At 44.5% G+C, this 19,381-nt stretch overlaps 1 protein-coding gene across 2 annotated transcripts; it reads right to left on the bottom strand.

Annotated features, from left to right (window-relative positions):
- Positions 1 to 386: 386 nt before the first annotated feature.
- On the bottom strand, positions 387 to 6,402 carry LOC119307127 (alpha-1,3-arabinosyltransferase XAT3-like). 2 transcript variants are annotated; one of them, XM_037583225.1, is made up of 3 exons: positions 5,824 to 6,402; positions 986 to 1,135; positions 387 to 913 (listed from the first exon to the last, which is right to left on the bottom strand). In XM_037583225.1, the coding sequence occupies exons 1-3, from the start codon at positions 5,987 to 5,989 to the stop codon at positions 474 to 476; spliced, it is 756 nt and encodes a 251-aa protein (XP_037439122.1). In that variant the 5' UTR covers positions 5,990 to 6,402; the 3' UTR covers positions 387 to 473. The 2 variants fall into 2 exon arrangements, with proteins under 2 accessions (XP_037439122.1, XP_037439123.1); XM_037583226.1 differs by having other exon boundaries at positions 986 to 1,123.
- Positions 6,403 to 19,381: the final 12,979 nt, after the last annotated feature.

The raw sequence follows: 19,381 nt of genomic DNA, 5'->3' as shown, positions 1-19,381 counted from the left end.
GACCAACCTCTCGGAGAAGGAGAGGTCGATCGATCACTTCTCTCGGTATGCATGACGAACTTCTGTACTGAATGGTTCTCTCGATCACTTATGTATATATAGTACGTAGCGTCCAAGCACGGACATAAGAGAGGACACTTCTCTCTATTAATTAGCTAGCTAACACAATATATGAAACACCTAATTAAAACCCCCCAAAACCCCCAACCTCCCCTCCTTTCAAAAAAAACACAAAAACCCCAGCAACTGGAATGCTGACGCGTGGATGCATTTTGGTCCCGGTTGGTGCCACCAACCGGGACCAAAGGCCCCCTGACTGGGGTGGGCGCACAGAGCCACGTGGAGGCACATTGGTCCCGGTTCTGGATTGAACCGGGACTAATGGGTGGAGGTATTAGTAACGACCCATTAGTCCCGGTTCATGAACTGGGACTAAAGGCCCTTACGAACCGGGACTAATGGGTGGTTTTCTACTAGTGCAGGTTGGTGAGGATGAGACGATACTTGTCCACGAACCACGGCTGGAGCTCGGTGACAAGGAACTGGACCTCACCGTCGTAGGCGCGGGTGGTGATGAAGAGCGGGATCAGGACGTTGCTCAAGTCATGCCATGGGTTGCCGATGATGACGTTCATGGCAAACACGGCGGCCGGGACTGCGTGCCTTGAGGTGCACTCCGGCGCCACCAGGGACTGCGCGGCGCTTAGGGTGTTGACATTCACCTCGATGATGTCCCCCAGATTCTTGCGGGACTGGTCCTTGATGGCCCATTCCGGGCCGTCGGTGCCGCGCTGCTCCACAAGCGGGACATAGAGGACGGTACGGTTGGCGCTGATGGCACGGGCGTCTCCGGTGATGTCGCAGATGTCGTACCTAGGGTCAGAGAGGTCGCAGATGGGCTTCCCCGGAGCACCTGCATGCACACGGCCGATTCAGATGATGAATGAAATGGCATTCGAACAGAAGCAAGCTAAGCGCAACTAACCGTGTTTGACGTCTCCGTCGAGTTCTTGCCCAATGAGATCTTCCTGCATCTTGTCATTAGCATCATTTTTTACTGTTTGGCCTAACTGGTCCCTTCTTTCCTCATCGTTCTTGGCTGCGTCGTCCTTCTTCCCGTTATCTATGTCATGTACTGTACTTGTCAATGTTAGTATGCCAATTAACAAACAAAATACCTAGGATTTGGTATATGTATCCACTACTATGAATTTGGTACAATCATATTCATAGTTTCATACACATATCTACTACCCTGATACCTATGCTATATAACAATAGGACCCGACGCGCAGTAGTAATTGATATACCTTGAATAGAGGTACCCTTGATATATATAAGCTCAACCATGCCATTATTACTCTTATCCCCAAAATCCCTATGGCTAGATACATGAAGGATTTCAGGCCCATTAGCCTTAATAATTGTGCAGTTAAGATTTTTTCTATAGTTATGACCACTAGGACATCTAAATTGTGTGACAGGCTAATCTCCTCTAATCAAACTGCGTTTATCAAAGGTAGATTCATTTAATTTGGAAAGTGTGGTTATGGCTCATGAGGTCATTCATGAAGTTCATAGGTCTGGAACTGCTGGCTTGGTTCTTAAATTAGATTATGAGAAATCCTATGATAGAGTTAGCTGGAATTTCTTAAAAGAGATGCTTCTATCTAGAGGCTTTGGTAATAAATGGGTGGATTGGGTGATTTCCACCATTCATCAAAGCACCTTTCAAGTTAGGATCAATGATTCTAATGGTCCCCAATTCTCTGGGGGGAAAGGCTTGAAACAGGGTGACCCTCATTCACCCCTTCTTTTTAATTTGGTGGCTGATGTGTTTTCAAAAATGCTTCAAAAAGCTACAAGTATTGGTTTAATTCATGGGCTTCTGCCATAGGCCTTCCCAGGTGGTGTGGTCAGCCTGCAATATGCTGATGACACCATCTTATTTTTAGAGAACTCACTGGAATATGCAAAAAAATTGAAGTGGATTCTTTCTTGCTTTGAACATCTGTCTGGATTGAAAATTAATTTCCATAAGAGTGATTTGCATGCTATTAATATCTCTGAACAGTTGTCCAATGAATTTGCTCAAATCTTTTGCTGCCAAATGGGGGATTTCCCCTTTAAATATTTAGGTGTCCCCCTTCACTTTAAAAAATTAAGGAGGGAGGACCTTCAACCCATTATTGATAGGATTATTAAGAACATCTCGGGTTGGTTGGGGAAGATTTCTATCTTACAGAAGGAAATTGATTTTGCTTACCACATGCATTGCTAGTAGTCCTGCTTATCTTATGTCTATTATGAAATTTCCCAAATGGAAAATTGATATGATTACTTCTCAAATGTCTCACTTCTTTTGGGGTAACATGGGGGATTCTCATAAGTACCACCTTGCTAATTGGGGGCTGATCTCTAGGAAAAAGGAGTTTGGTGGTTTGGGGGTACCCAATCTTAGAGAATTTAACATGGCCCTCTTGGCATCATGGGGAAAAAGATTTTATGATGAAAGGAGCAGTGATTGGAAGAAAGTGTTGAAGTATAAATATAACACCACTTGTCCTAATTTTTTAGTACTAGGGTGGTTCTTGCTTCTCCATTCATGAAAAGTCTATCTTGGGCTCTTGCAGCTGCGAAGAACTTCTATAGATGGGTCCCTGGGGATGGGAATAGCATTGCCTTCTGGCAATGACATTTGGGTAGGAGATTGTTCTTTAAATACTGCTTTTTGGGACCTTTACAGTATTTGCCAACAACAAGATTCTACCCTGGCTCAGGTCTGGGTGGATGGTGAACTGCGGTTAACATTTAGGAGGTGTGTCACAGAAAATACATTAGTAAGATGGGAAGAACTCACCGAGATTGTTAAGACTGTTTGTTTGTCTGACTCTCCGGATCAACCTTTATGGATGTTAGATTCTTCTAACAAATACTCTGTCAAATCATTTTATAAGCTAATTAACTTTGGGGGGATTCCTTCTGTCATTAAAGATGATATATGGAAAATCAAAGTGCCACCGAATATACATGTTTTTCTTTGGCTGGTTTATTACAACAAGAGTTTAACCAGAGATAAGTTAGCTAAGCGTAGGCATGTTGAAGACGTGTCCTGTGTCTTTTGTTGTGAACCTGAAACTATCCGGCATCTGTTTTTTGACTGCATTGTTGCTGAATCTGTCTGGAGTTTAATTGCTGATATCTTTGTTATTGATGTTCCTAACTCTTTTGATCAATTAACTTCCTTCTGGAAGAAAAGAAAACATTGTGAAGCCTTGAACATTGTTTCTGCTGCTGCCTTGTGGAGCTTATGGCGTCTTCGAAATTATTTTGTTTTCCAGGGGCGAAGATGGCAAAGTATACGGTGTGTCTTGGACCTGTTGGGGGCGACGATCAAGAAATGGAAAGTGTTATGCTCAGAAGCTCAGGGTGCGCTACTTCTCCGGTGCTTAAGGCTTTTGGACCACCGAAGAGGGGAATTGCTTAGGATTGCGTGGAGATCTTAATGCTTCTTTCCTGTATGGCGTCGATGGGTTGTAGTCGCTGTTACTTGTTAGCTAGCGGGTTACTCCCTGGTTATGTCATTTCGTTTGAACTATCCTAGAGCTTGTAATAGGGTAGTCTTTTAAATCCTTTTCTATCTGCGGCAGCTACTCTCTGTCGTCGAGCGCTGTTAAACAGTTCATGCCTGGTTGTTTTTGCCTTGGCTTTATATAAAGTTGGGGTGGCGGGAAACCCCTTTTCGTCAAAAAAAACGCTGGAGGAGAAGAGGTCCTGGCATTTTGCTCGCCCGATGTTGACTGCAGAACGACTACACACATACGAAGAAGCAAGTATATATTATTCTAAAGTAAATAATTACATAAATAAACGACTCACAAATTTTAGAAAATATTTGTGATCCCGTTTTGAGACTAGAAACACCGTGAGTGAATCTTGTAGCTTGTTTGGCAGTACTGCCCAGCGTTAACTTTCAATTAGTACATGTTTTTCTGTGGGGAACGGCAGTAATACTCAAAGGCTAGCCGCCGCCTCCTCCTTACTCCACAAAAAAGTTAGGGTTTCTGCCTCCCGCCGTCGCCGCCGCAGGTCCGCCTCCTCTCCGGTGGCTCTAGGGCCATGGGGGCGCGGTGGATCTCGGCAAAGGCCGGCGGGAGGGCTCCGGTTTTAGTTGTTTCTTTCAGTTTTGCTAGGGTTTGTGTCCTACTCAAAAAGACAAGACGGCGGCGGCTCCCTGAAGATGGAATAAAGGTCTCCCCACCTAGTCCCCGTTCCGACGGCGCGTCTAGCACCGTTGGTGGACGTGTGGATGTGTGTCTTCGGCGGATCTATCTTTGGTGGATTTGTTCGGATCTCGTCGTTGTTCGTCTACGTTCGCGTGTCTTCGGATTGGATCTTTCTGATCTATGTTATTCTTCATCTGCGGCGGTTGCTGTTCTGGTGCGCTGGTCCTACGGGGCCTTAGCACGACGACTTCCCGACTGTCTACTACAACAAGTTGTGCCCGACTCCGGCGATGGAGGGCCGATGACGGCGGCGCGCCTTCGGCTCGCTTCAGTGCCGGTAGTCGTCGCTAGGTGGTCTATGGATCTGGATGTAATTTTTATTATTTCTGGTACTCGTTGTACTGCCATGATTGAAGATGAATAGATCGGAAATTTTCTCGCAAAAAAAAAACTTTCAATTAGTACTCCCTCCGTGAAGAAATAAGATCACTTAGTGGGAATACTAGGTAAGTATGGATCGGGGGCTGATGCTATAGGAAACACCGGAGAACTACACACCACGCAAACACCGGCCCGCAGCAAAAAAACTACTAGTGTCAAAATAATGGACAGAAAGAGAAATATATTAGTGGGGAGAAACCAAGACATGCCGGTACTAAAGGAAATAAACATGAGAGGAAAGTGGAGTTCGGACCCGAGGTGGCTGTTCTGGTCTCAGGCTCGTGTAAGATTGGGTGATCAGTAAAATCAAATAAAAACGACAAGAAATAAAAAAAATCTGATTTTTTGCGTGAACATTAAAAAATGTTTTGATAGCTTGCAAAATTTCATCACCAGATGATATTTGTGGAAAATATGGCAAAAGCAATTGAGGCTCCAAAATGTTATGTTCAAAAACATTTTGGAGCATCAATTTTTTTTGCCACGTCTTCCTCGTCATTGCAGGATGAAATTTTGCAAGCTATATTAAAACATTTGCCATTTTTTCACACAACAAAATCAGATTTTCCTTTGATTTTTCACTGTTCATCCAAGCTCACATGAGCTCGGGATTAGAACAACACTATCTAGATCGAACCTCAGTCCTAGCGCCCTTAACTGAAACAAAGTGGCTTTGTATATGAAAATGGGGGAGTACCATCTAATGACATTAAATAAATATTTAGATATAATAGTCGCAATACATTATATCTTAATGTTGCACTTGTATCTAAAACAACCCTTAGTTAATATCTTTAGATGGTCGCATTTACTGTTTTACATGACTCATATATTACATAATTTATGTATGATCCAGTATCATAATATGATGCTATTGTCATATACTTCCTCATTAATTGTTTTGACACTAACATGCTCAAGTAGCTGACATTGCATCAGAGGTTGCATCATATACCTACCCTATCCCACTACAGAAGAAGATTACCACTACTAAGCACCCCCCTTGGTTCACTATTCTAAGATGTTCTAACTATTTTCTGATTTGGGGATGTATATATACGCATTTTAATGTGTCCATACACTCATTTCAGTTCGTATATAGTCCATAGTAAAATATCCAAAGCATGTTATATTTGTGAATGGAGGGAGTACTAACCAATGTCATTCGTGGACCAGGACGGGCCAAACACCACGGTGGTGTGGAGCACGAGGATGACGATGAGAGCAAACAGGAACCCAACCACGGCCTGGCAGCGGTGAGCCAACATTTTCGCCACGCCCTTCACCGCCTGCGCCGGCGCCGAGAACGAGCTGGCAGCCATCCGTTCGTCGCCCTGACCGGCCGACGGTCGCTTCTCCTACCGTCTCTTGATCTCTTCTCTCCCTCTGGTCCAACTACATTCTAAATCTATGTGTTGAGTAACCACTTCTTCTCTCCCTCTGGTGTAACTACATTCTAAATTTGTGTTTAGTAGCCGCTTCTTCTCTCCCTCTGGTGTAACTACATTCTAAATCTGTGCGCTGGGTAACCTCTTCTTCTCTCCCTCTGCTCTAACTACATTCTAAATTTGTGTCCTGGGTAAACTCTTCTTCTCTCCTTCTGCTCTAACTACATTCTAAATCTGTGCCCTGGGTAGCCTCTTCTTCTCTCCTTCTGCTCTAACTACATTCTAAATCTGTGTGCTGGGTAAACTCTTCTTCTCTCCTTCTGCTCAAACTAGATTCTAAACTTGTGTGTCGGGTAACCTCTGCCTGTGTGGCGCATATGTATGTGTTTATAATTTTATATACACGCAGCAGGCTGTTTGTTTGCGGGCGCCTAAGCAGCGTCCTAGTGATCTCCATGTGCCTGGTTTGACTAGGAAGGGTTGGGCGGTGAGCCCGCATGGATCCACTCGCACCTAGCTTCGTTTTTACTCCTGCAAGTCAGCGGATTGGATTAGAATAGTACGCGAATAGTATGGCAAACGGCTCTCTGTTTGACGATCAGCTAGCGCAGTTAATTGCAATTAGACAAGTGATGGTACCCGGCCCGAGGTGGTCAACCCGCCAAACACACCATTAATGGGGCATGAGAACCCCGAGGCCATCGCTGGTGACCAACGTGCGCCGACCCGATCTGATCCGATACCAGATGCAAAGACGTATTATACCAGATCCGATACCAGCTGTGCCGTGCCGGCCATATGCAGAGGTGGGTGCGGACTGGTGTAGAAGGATCTGGGACGACACCTCGGACGTCGGGTCGGTTTGCATTACTTTGACTTGTGATGACCAAAGGCCAATGAATTTGAATTCTGCAGTCGTTGGCTCAAGAAACGTACTACTACTTCCGTCTGGCTGAATACGAGTCACGTAGTTCTAGATCGTCGTTTTGAGCAATTAAATATGTGTTTGGTTATATGTCATGAAAAATATATAACTAGATTTCTGCACGGATGTAATTTTTAAATATATATTTTTTGTCACATATAATACATATTTAGTAGACGGTTAAATCGTCGATTTAGAACTACGCGATTTGTCCACCAAGACGGAGGTAGTACTATAATGATTCATGCATTGGCTTGGATTTCTCATGTGAGAGTACACTCATCTTGCGTATTCTAGAAAAAAAAGAGTATACTAATCTGATGGAACATATACAGCGTCCCAATATTTTGGTGCACAAAACCGCTTTAGGTGAGGACGGAGAAGTTTTTGGTCACGAGAAACGAGAAAAGTTTATACTTTTCTGGCAGGCTTAAAACGAGGGCCCTATAATTTGGCCTTTTTCTTCTCATCTCCACAATTACGTACATATTCGAACAAACTGCAAAATGATAATTAAACCTTTTCAACATCACAACGCACATAATCAACAATATTTAAAATTCAATTTGAAATCCACAATATTTTAATTTCAAGTTTGTATTTAAGCCTAAAACCAGAAGCTATGTGTATCACACACACACACACACACACACACACACACACACACACACACACACACACACATAAGTGCATAGAACATGAATGCATAGAGCTCTCAAATGTCATTGCGGCCATTGCCATCACTAGTGCTTGCCTTGTGATGGAAAATCTTGAGATGCAACAAAATTGTATTGCAAAAAAGTTTCATAGTCTACACTACGTATATAAAATTTGTAGAAAACACACACACACACACAAATCACGTCACATCACATCACATCATAGGTGCATACAAAATGTGAAATCTTGTGAAAATCAATTGAAAAATGAAAAAAAAAATGTTTACCTCCTGGTCATTTCACCGGTAACGTTGGGGACGCAAACTGTTGTGGCGAAGGGGGTGGGAGGGGAGGGGAAAGGACCTAGGCGGTTTCGGGGGAGCCATTGACGCCATGGAAGGGATAGGCGGCGACAGGGTCGTCACCCTTGTCGCCTTCTTCTTCGTCTCACGAGTAGCATCCATGGTCGATTGATCTTGCTGGTCCTCTTCCTTGTGAGCTTCTTCACCTATGGGGGAGCCTTAGCGGCGATGGAGGGGTCCTTAGCCGCATCCTCGCCAGCCACCGCGGCAGTTCGTGGCAGCGAACGGCCTTTGGCTTGTTGCCACCGCCAATGGGAACCACGGGAGAGATGGTCTTGGGTGCGGTGGGAGTAGCGGGGAGGCTGGTGCTGTCGGCATGGCATCGAAGATGCCTTCCATGTGTTATCAGTGGCCCGCGACAGTCGTGGTGGTAGGTGGGTCGGCGGCTGAAACTTTCGCTTAGGGCGGTTGGGGTTCCCCCTGCAGCCCTTTTAGCTTTGGTTCGCTGCTAGTGGTGATGTATATCTGCATCACTTGTAGATTTTTTTTGACAAAACCTAAAAAAATCTGGGCGTCGTATACGGTTGGAGGCATTTTTTGGGTCCCAAATATTGGTTTTTGGGGCACAATTGCATTTTAGGGTTGCTGTTGGGGATGCTCTAAGCCCTCTTCATCTGTAAGGATCTGCCACACCTATCTCAACACAAGCGCCACATTCATGTGTTGGGATACCAAAATATCAAGACCCTACTGGTCCTTATGGAAGGAGATATCAATCCACTTCACCTTGTGGTATATCTGGCGTCCATTGAGCTGACAGAAGTAGGTGTGGATCGGTGCTTAGGTGTTGTTCTTACTTGTGGATGCTTGCGAGGGGGTTAATCATAAGTAGGAGGTTTGTTCAAGTAAGAAAAACACCTAAGCACAAATCAAATTATCAAAGTAGCGAAAACAAATCGAACCAACATGATGAAAGTGACTAGATGAAATTCCCGTGTACCCTCAAGAACGTTTGGCTTATTATAAGAGACCGTTTTGGCCTGTCCTTTGCCTAAAAAGGATTGTGCTAACTTGCTGCACTTTTGTACCGTTACTTGATCGTTACAAATTATCATGCTATCAAACTACTCTATTACTTACAATTTCAGCACTTGCAGACATTACCTTACTGAAAACCACTTGTCATTTTCTTCTGCTCCTCGCTGGATTCGATACTCTTACTTATCGACCCACTTCTTTAAATTAGATCTGGCGGAAGCAGGACGAACTCCTACCAAATGATCACATACGAGGAATTTAAGAGGAATTGGCGGGATTCTTTGGTGACCACGTCCTACCTACATACGGAGAATACCATCAAGAATTGCAATGCGATTTTGGTAGATGATGTTAGGGATCGTAAGAGATGTTATATTGTATATATGCATGATCGTGTACTATATGTAGTAGCGTCGAATAGATATACGAGAACTTTTTGTTCGACCAAGCACGCTGAAAGAGAGGTCACTTCTTTATATATATGTTCATGATGATGTTGTGCAAAGGTTCCGTCATTGCGATATGTAGTAGCGAGAGTCGAGTTGAATGGAAAACATGAAATAAAAATGAAACCCTAAATGTAAAATAATTGAAAGGTAAACACAAAAAGGAAAGGGGAAAACACAATATGAAACCCCTGAAACCCATAACACCTCCATCCACAAAAACAAAAAACCCAGCGCTTGGCAGGTGCTGACGCGTGGCTGTCTTTTAGTTCCAGGTGATGTTACCAACCAGGACTAAAGGTCCTTCTCCCTGGGCACCCCGCAGCGGCCACGTGGAGCGCCCTTAGTCCCGGTTTGTAAGACAACTGGGACTAAAAATGGGGGCCTTTAGTCCCGATTGCTGAACCGGGACTAAAGGCCACTGGAACCGGGACTGGTGACCCGTTTCCTACTAGTGTGCTTCTAAGATCACCATGGATGACAAAAGAACCATTTCCTGGACAATTATTGAGAAGCCCACATCACAAAGTCCATTGATGTCGATGTACATAAGTGACGGGTTGTCAGCGTCGAGGATGTCAAGTTAGTGGCCAGAGGGTATCCTTCCACACAAATTGTGGTAGGACAGGTTCAAGGACTCCAAAGATGTAAGACTTGATAAGCTCAATGGGATTTCTCCGGAGAGGTTATTCTGGGAGAGGTCGAGAGATACCAATGACTGCACAACTCCAATCATGTTTGGGATGTCCACTCAATTTTTTTCGATGGCAAATTCAAATTCATTAGTGCGAAAAGGGAAGTGATCCCCGTAGGAATTTCACCAGTCAAGGAGTTATTGGATAAATCAACGCTCACAAAATATACAGGTGTTCTACCATATACAAGATGTTGTCCTTTTGTAACTACTGATAATATTTCTCTGAGGCGACTAGCCCCCAGCTCAACCGATACCTTGGAACAACTGTCAATTCCGATGCCTCCAATATGTCCATTAGTCATATACAATAATTCCTTTTGTAATTTTGTCATAGATGTTAGGTTTGATAGATGCCAAGGTATTGCACCAGAGAAATTGTTGGATGAAAGATCCATGCATTGAAGATAAATAAGCACTGGAAAAAATAGTGCGCTATAGTGCCATTGATAGCATGTTATAGCGTGTAGAGAGTTGTCTCGCTAAATTGATCAGCATACAATGTCTAATAACGCGCTAATAGCATATTTTCATGGGCGCCGCTATTTTGTGTAGAGTGCAATTTTTTTCCTTGAACATATAAGGCTTGCTACATTGACTGGAATATTATCAGAAAAATTGCAGTTAAATCCAATTGGAATAAGCACTGGAATATTATCACAATTGGGCCAAAGTTAAATCCAGAACCGGATAAAAGACAACCATGTATGTGAGTTAAAAATAAGAAGAATTTCACAAAATAACACACTTTTCCTATGCCTTTGCTCTAGAAGCACACCTTTCATTGTCCTTGCCAGAATGGCACATATTTGAATGACAGTTAGACAAAATGACTGTTTTTTTCTCATTTTTTCATTCTGATGAGGTCACATGCCGGAGTTTTTAGGATGAAAATGTTCCCGGTATTTTTCTATAGCCTGCTCCCATTTCGATCTAAAAAAGACCGATAGATCGATTAGGGCCGGTACGTGCAACCTGGAGAGAAGAAAGAGCAGAGAGGCGTCGCGCTGTTGGGCTTTACCCCGGCCTCACTCATCTCATGAACAGCAAATGATACAATTAATTACATTGCCAAAATGTTGATGACATCCAAAGACAACAGGCAGCAAGCAGCTGCTACAGATAGAGGAGCAACAGCCAAACACCAACAGCCTACAAGCAGCGGCGAGGCCAGCCTAAAGTATCTGTGGGGTCAATGGTACTTTTTGGAATTTTTTCTTCATTATGAACAGTGTTTTTAGGCTTAATTTCAAAAAAGCTGTGGGGTCAGTTGACCCCACAGCTAACGCGTAGCTTCGCCGCTGCCTACAAGTACCTCCAGTGAGCAGAGCAAGCAGCGCCTGGCTGGGGCCAGTTGCACCACGCCACCACCAATGCACAAGTTGGCAGAGCCTACAAGTCGCCGCCTTCCTCAGCACACACACAGAAACAGACGGCTGGGAGGGGTACCTCAGCACGCCCCTCGCCTGTCGGCTGCTCCCAGTCCACCACAGCACCCAAGCCTCACTTGCTACGGGGCAGCCACCGCACGGCCTAGTTCCAGGTACCACCGGCCAAGACAGACAGAGGAGGGACGGCGGCAAGCTAGAGGGAGGGGCGCGGCGACGCAGCGGGTAGGCAGCAGCGAGGGGCAGAACAATGTGAGGGGCGGCCGGGGAAAGGCGAGGAGAGGAGTCGATCGATTTTGATCAATCAGATCGCTTCTAAAACCGGTTCTGATTGATTCGATCAGGAGATACACAGGGAGTTAGACCAGAGGGCATATTCATCCAACAAAGTCTGACATGTGGCCCTAAAACACAAAAATGAGAAGAAAAAACACAAACTGTGTCATTTTGTCTACTTGTCATCCAAATGTGTGTCATTTTGGCAAACACAATGGAACATGTGCCTTTGAAGCAAAGTAAAAGAAAAACTGTGTCATTTTGTCAAATTTATCAAATAAATCAAGTTAAACTGAACATAAGCCTACATATCAACATGTAAAAACTACCTTTTTCATAGGTATCTTCGTTAATGTACGGCATGGATTCAGAGAGAAGTCTGCATCCTTTGAAGTATCATCTCCATCATCATCATCATAAACATAGCCTTCAACTCTACAATCAGTCAAAACCCACTTCAAAAAAATTCAGGCACAAAATTATTCTGAATGGTCGTTCAGGCACAAATGTTGGCATTTCAAATGAAAATAAAATAAATCAGTTGAAGACGAAACCATATGCTAGTAGAAATGTGGCATGATGGGTTTGAAAGTTGAAACCAAACACCCCTATGTACCTTATTTATGTGTGGTACATGAGGCTGATATATCCGCCCCTTGACGAGGGGAGCCACGCGTGCCCTATACCTGAGAGGGTGGCGCCTGTGGGGGTCATTGCGAGCGCTACATCGTCGCCACCGTCGCCAGCACCTGGCTCTCCGACTCGTCAGGGAGTGATCTTCTCCCCGGCTGCTCGAGCTGGCCAGGAGTCGGCCATGGCGCAGCTGCGAGCGCTGTCATCTACTCCTTCGTCACTAGGGGGGCGTCGGCATCCGGTCTCGAGGAGGTTGAGGAGCAGCCCATACGATCTTCTTCTTCATCGTCACAGCAGTCTACTCCGCCTCTCGGGGTCGCCGGGATGTCTTCTTCATCGCAGCAGCAGACTACTCCGCCTCTCAGGGGCGCCGGGATGGGCTCAGCGTCTGATGTTTCTCCTTCGCCGCTGAGGCGCAGCGGGCGTCATTACATCGGGACTGACGGTTCAGCAGCCACCGATGAGGACTCTATGGTGAAGGCCATGCGTAGGACGGCTGTCCGCAACCTCGACTTTGAAGGTACCCCTTCTCGCAAATCTTTTGTCTTTTGATAAATCCAAAGTTTCTTCAAATATAACTAGACTTGGAGTGTCACTAGGACATAATGAGCAAGAGGTAGATTTTTCAGTTAAGGCTCTTAAACAAGTGGAGTTCGACCGGCTTACGGTTGCTCCTAAATTGTCGAGTTTTGATGACCCTCTCGTGTCAGATGAGGAGGATGAGGATGTGACGCCCCCGATTCAATCGTACACTAATCATGCACGCAAATGTGTACGATCAAGATCAGGGACTCACGGGAAGATATCACAACACAACTCTAAAAGTAAAATAAGTCATACAAGCATCATATTACAAGCCAGGGGCCTCCAGGGCTCGAATACAAGTGCTCGATCATAGACGAGTCAGCGGAAGCAACAATATCTGAGTACAGACATAAGTTAAACAAGTTTGCCTTAAGAAGGCTAGCACAAACTGGGATACAGATCGAAAGAGGCGCAGGCCTCCTGCCTGGGATCCTCCTAAACTACTCCTGGTCGTCGTCAGCAGCCTGCACGTAGTAGTAGGTGAAGGAAATATGCCCTAGAGGCAATAATAAAGTTATTATTTATTTCCTTATAATCATGATAAATGTTTATTATTCATGCTAGAAGTGTATTTACCGGAAACATAATACATGTGTGAATACATAGACAAACAAAGTGTCACTAGTATGCCTCTACTTGACTAGCTCGTTAATCAAAGATGGTCATGTTTCCTAACCATGAACAATGAGTTGTTATTTGATTAGCGAGGTCACATCATTAGCAGAATGATCTGATTGACATGACCCATTCCATTAGCTTAGCACCCGATCGTTTAGTATGTTGCTATTGCTTTCTTCATGACTTATACATGTTCCTATGACTATGAGATTATGCAACTCCCGTTTACCGGAGGAACACTTTGGGTACTACCAAACGTCACAACGTAACTGGGTGATTATAAAGGAGTACTACAGGTGTCTCCAATGGTCGATGTTGGGTTGGCGTATTTCGAGATTAGGATTTGTCACTCCGATTGTCGGAGAGGTATCTCTGGGCCCTCTCGGTAATACACATCACATAAGCCTTGCAAGCATTACAACTAATATGTTAGTTGTGAGATGATGTATTATGGAACGAGTAAAGAGACTTGCCGGTAACGAGATTGAACTAGGTATTGGATACCGACGATCGAATCTCGGGCAAGTAACATACCGATGACAAAGGGAACAACGTATGTTGTTATGCGGTCTGACCGATAAAGATCTTCGTAGAATATGTAGGAGCCAATATGGGCATCCAGGTCCCGCTATTGGTTATTGACCAGAGACTTGTCTCGGTCATGTCTACATTGTTCTCGAACCCGTAGGGTCTGCACGCTTAAGGTTACGATGACAGTTATATTATGAGTTTATGCATTTTGATGTACCGAAGGTTGTTCGGAGTCCCGGATGTGATCACGGACATGACGAGGAGTCTTGAAATGGTCGAGACGTAAAGATTGATATATTGGAAGCCTATATTTGGATATCGAAAGTGTTCCGGGTGAAATCGGGATTTTACCGGAATACCGGGAGGGTTACCGGAACCCCCCGGGAGCTATTTGGGCCATAGTGGGCCTTAGTGGAAAAGAGAAGGGGCTGCCCTAGATGGGCTGCGCGCCCCCCTTTCCCCTAGTCCTATTAGGACTAGGAGAGGTGGCCGGCCCCCTCCTCCTCTTTTCCCCTCCGAGGAATCCTAGTTGGACTAGGATTGGAGGGGGAATCCTACTCCCAGAGGGAGTAGGACTCTCCTGCGCCTCCCCCCCTTGGCCGGCAAGCCTCCCCTCCTCTCCTCCTTTATATACGGAGGCAGGGGCACCTCTAAACACACAAGTTGACACAAGTTGATCCACGTGATCTATTCCTTAGCCGTGTGCGGTGCCCCCTGCCACCATATTCCTCGATAATACTGTAGCGGAGTTTAGGCGAAGCCCTGCTGCTGTAGTTCATCAAGATCGTCACCACGCCGTCGTGCTGACGAAACTCTTCCCCGACACTTTGCTGGATCGGAGTCCGGGGATCGTCATCGAGCTGAACGTGTGCTCGAACTCGGAGGTGCCGTAGTTTCGGTGCTTGATCGGTTGGATCGAGAAGACGTACGACTACTTCCTCTACGTCGTGTCATCGCTTCCGCAGTCGGTCTGCGTTGGGTACGTAGACAATACTCTCCCCTCGTTGCTATGCATCACATGATCCTGTGTGTGCGTAGGAAATTTTTTGAAATTACTACGAAACCCGACAGTGGTATCCGAGCCTAGGTTATTTATGTTGATGTTATATGCACGAGTAGAACACAAGTGAGTTGTGGACGATACAAGTCATACTGCCTACCAGCATGTCATACTTTGGTTCGGCGGTATTGTTGGACGAGACGACCCGGACCAACCTTACGCGTACGCTTACGCGAGACCGGTTCCCTCGACGTGCTTTGCACAGAGATGGCTTGCGGGCGACTGTCTCTCCAACTTTAGTTGAACCAAGTATGGCTACGCCCGGTCCTTGCGAAGGTTAAAACGGAGTCTATTTGACAAACTATCGTTGTGGTTTTGATGCGTAGGTGAGATTGGTTCTTACTTAAGCCCGTAGCAGCCACGTAAAACATGCAACAACAAAGTAGAGGACGTCTAACTTGTTTTTGCAGGGCATGTTGTGATGTGATATGGTCAAGGCATGATGCTGAATTTTATTGTATGAGATGATCATGTTTTGTAACCGAGTTATCGGCAACTGGCAGGAGCCATATGGTTGTTGCTTTATTGTATGCAATGCAATCGCGATGTAATGCTTTACTTTATTACTAAACGGTAGTGATAGTCGTGGAAGCATAAGATTGGCGAGACGACAACGATGCTACGATGGAGATCAAGGTGTCGCGCCGGTGTCGATGGTGATCATGACGGTGCTTCAGAGATGGAGATCACAAGCACAAGATGATGATGACCATATCATATCACTTATATTGATTGCATGTGATGTTTATCTTTTTATGCATCTTATCTTGCTTTGATTGACGGTAGCATTATAAGATGATCTCTCACTAAATTATCAAGAAGTGTTCCCCCTGAGTATGCACCGTTGCCAAAGTTCGTCGTGCCCAGACACCACGTGATGATCGGGTGTGATAAGCTCTACGTCCATCTACAACGGGTGCAAGCCAGTTTTGCACACGCAGAATACTCAGGTTAAACTTGACGAGCCTAGCATATGCAGATATGGCCTCGGAACACGGAGACCGAAAGGTCGAGCGTGAATCATATAGTAGATATGATCAACATAACGATGTTCACCATTGAAAACTACTCCATCTCACGTGATGATCGGTCATGGTTTAGTTGATTTGGATCACGTAATCACTTAGAGGATTAGAGGGATGTCTATCTAAGTGGGAGTTCTTAAATAATATGATTAATTGAACTTAAATTTATAATGAACTTAGTACCTGATAGTATCTTGCTTGTTTATGTTGATTGTAGATAGATGGCTCGTGCTGTTGTTCCGTTGAATTTTAATGCGTTCCTTGAGAAAGCAAAGTTGAAAGATGATGGTAGCAATTACACAGACTGGGTCCGTAACTTGAGGATTATCCTCATTGCTGCACAGAAAAATTACGTCCTGGAAGCACCGCTGGGTGCCAGGCCTGCTGCTGGAGCAACACCAGATGTTATGAACGTCTGGCAGAGCAAAGCTGATGACTACTCGATAGTTCAGTGTGCCATGCTTTACGGCTTAGAATCGGGACTTCAACGACGTTTTGAACGTCATGGAGCATATGAGATGTTCCAGGAGTTGAAGTTAATATTTCAAGCAAATGCCCGAATTGAGAGATATGAAGTCTCCAATAAGTTCTATAGCTGCAGGATGGAGGAGAACAGTTCTGTCAGTGAGCATATACTCAAAATGTCTGGGTATAATAATCACTTGATTCAATTGGGAGTTAATCTTCCGGATGATTGCGTTATTGACAAATTCTCCAATCACTGCCACCAAGCTACAAGAGCTTCGTGATGAACTATAATATGCAAGGGATGAACAAGACTATTCCCGAGCTCTTCGCAATGCTGAAAGCTGCGGAGGTAGAAATCAAGAAGGAGCATCAAGTGTTGATGGTTAACAAGACCACTAGTTTCAAGAAAAAGGGCAAAGGGAAGAAAAAGGGGAACTTCAAGAAGAACGGCAAGCAAGTTGCTGCTCAAGAGAAGAAACCCAAGTCTGGACCTAAGCCTGAAACTGAGTGCTTCTACTGCAAGCAGACTGGTCACTGGAAGCGGAACTGCCCCAAGTATTTGGCGGATAAGAAGGATGGCAAGGTGAACAAAGGTATATGTGATATACATGTTATTGATGTGTACCTTACTAGAGCTCGCGGTAGCACCTGGGTATTTGATACTGGTTCTGTTGCTAATATTTACAACTCGAAACAGGGACTACGGAATAAGCGGGCACTGGCAAAGGACAAGGTGACGATGCGCGTGGGAAACGGTTCCAAAGTCGATGTGATCGCAGTCGGCACGCTACCTCTACATCTACCTTCGGGATTAATATTAGACCTAAGTAATTGTTATTTGGTGCCAGCGTTGAGCATGAACATTATATCTGGATCTTGTTTAATGCGAGACGGTTATTCATTTAAATCAGAGAATAATGGTTGTTCTATTTATATGAGTAATATCTTTTATGGTCATGCACCCTTGAAGAGTGGTCTATTCTTATTGAATCTCGATAGTAGTAATACACATATTCATAATGTTGAAGCCAAAAGATGCAGAGTTGATAATGAAAGTGCAACTTATTTGTGGCACTGTCGTTTAGGTCATATCGGTATAAAGCGCATGAAGAAACTCCATGCTGATGGACTTTTGGAACCACTTGATTATGAATCACTTGGTACTTGCAAACCGTGCCTCATGGGCAAGATGACTAAAACACCATTCTCCGGTACTATGGAGAGAGCAACAGATTTGTTGGAAATCATACATACCGATGTATGTGGCCCGATGAATATTGAGGCTCGTGGCGGATATCGTTATTTTCTCACCTTCATAGATGATTTAAGCAGATATGGGTATATCTACTTAATAAAACATAAGTCTGAAACATTTGAAAAGTTCAAAGAATTTCAGAGTGAAGTTGAAAATCATCGTAACAAGAAAATAAAGTTCCTACGATCTGATCGTGGAGGAGAATATTTGAGTTACGAGTTTGGTGTACATTTGAAAAACTGTGGAATAGTTTCGCAACTCATGCCACCCGGAACACCACAGCGTAATGGTGTGTCCGAACGTCATAATCGTACTTTACTAGATATGGTGTGATCTATGATGTCTCTTACTGATTTACCGCTATCATTTTGGGGATATGATTTAGAGACGGCCGCATTCACGTTAAATAGGGCATCATCAAAATCCGTTGAGACGACGCCTTATGAACTGTGGTTTGGCAAGAAACCAAAGTTGTCGTTTCTTAAAGTTTGGGGCTGCGATGCTTATGTGAAAAAGCTTCAACCTGATAAGCTCGGACCCAAATCGGAGAAATGTGTCTTCATAGGATACCCAAAGGAAATTGTTGGGTACACCTTCTATCGCAGATCCGAAGGCAAGACATTCGTTGCTAAGAATGGATCATTTCTAGCGAAGGAGTTTCTCTCGAAAGAAGTGAGTGGGAGGAAAGTAGAACTTGACGAGGTAACTGTACCTGCTCCCTTACTGGAAAGTAGTTCATCACAGAAAACTGTTTCAGTGACACCTACACCAGTTAGTGAGGAAGCCAATGATAATGATCATGAAACTTCAGATCAAGATACTACTGAACCTCGTAGATCAACCAGAGTAAGATCCGCACCAGAGTGGTACGGTAATCCTGTTCTGGAGGTCATGCTACTAGATCATGATGAACCTACGAACTATGAAGAAGCGATGGTGAGCCCAGATTCCGCAAAGTGGCTTGAAGCCATGAAATCTGAGATGGGATCCATGTATGAGAACAAAGTATGGACTTTGGTTGACTTGCCCGTTGATCGGCAAGCAATTGAGAATAAATGGATTTTTAAGAAGAAGACTGACGCTGATGGTAATGTTACTGTCTACAAAGCTCGACTTGTCGCAAAAGGTTTTCGGCAAGTTCAAGGGATTGACTACGATGAGACCTTCTCACCCGTAGCGATGCTTAAGTCCGTCCGAATCATGTTAGAAATTGCCGCATTTTATGATTATGAAATTTGGCAGATGGATGTCAAAACTGCATTCCTGAATGGATTTCTGGAAGAAGAGTTGTATATGATGCAACCAGAAGGTTTTGTCGATCCAAAGGGAGCTAACAAAGTGTGCAAGCTCCAGCGATCCATTTATGGACTGGTGCAAGCCTCTCGGAGTTGGAATAAACGTTTTGATAGTGTGATCAAAGCAT

The sequence above is a fragment of the Triticum dicoccoides genome, chromosome 5B (genome assembly GCF_002162155.2).
Source record: "Triticum dicoccoides isolate Atlit2015 ecotype Zavitan chromosome 5B, WEW_v2.0, whole genome shotgun sequence".
Lineage (NCBI taxonomy): Eukaryota > Viridiplantae > Streptophyta > Magnoliopsida > Poales > Poaceae > Triticum > Triticum dicoccoides.
The sequence above is the reverse complement of the archived record's forward strand: the minus strand, read 5'-3'. Positions and strand labels throughout refer to the sequence as shown.

Excerpts from the sequence above, each read along its gene's own strand:
- LOC119307127 (XM_037583225.1), bottom strand. The coding sequence starts at position 5,989 with ATGGCTGCCAGCTCGTTCTCGGCGCCGGCGCAGGCGGTGAAGGGCGTG. Across the intron at positions 1,136-5,823 it reads CTGGTCCACGAATGACATTG|TACATGACATAGATAACGGG; the intron begins GTTAGTACTCCC and ends TGACAAGTACAG. Across the intron at positions 914-985 it reads CGACGGAGACGTCAAACACG|GTGCTCCGGGGAAGCCCATC; the intron begins GTTAGTTGCGCT and ends GTGTGCATGCAG.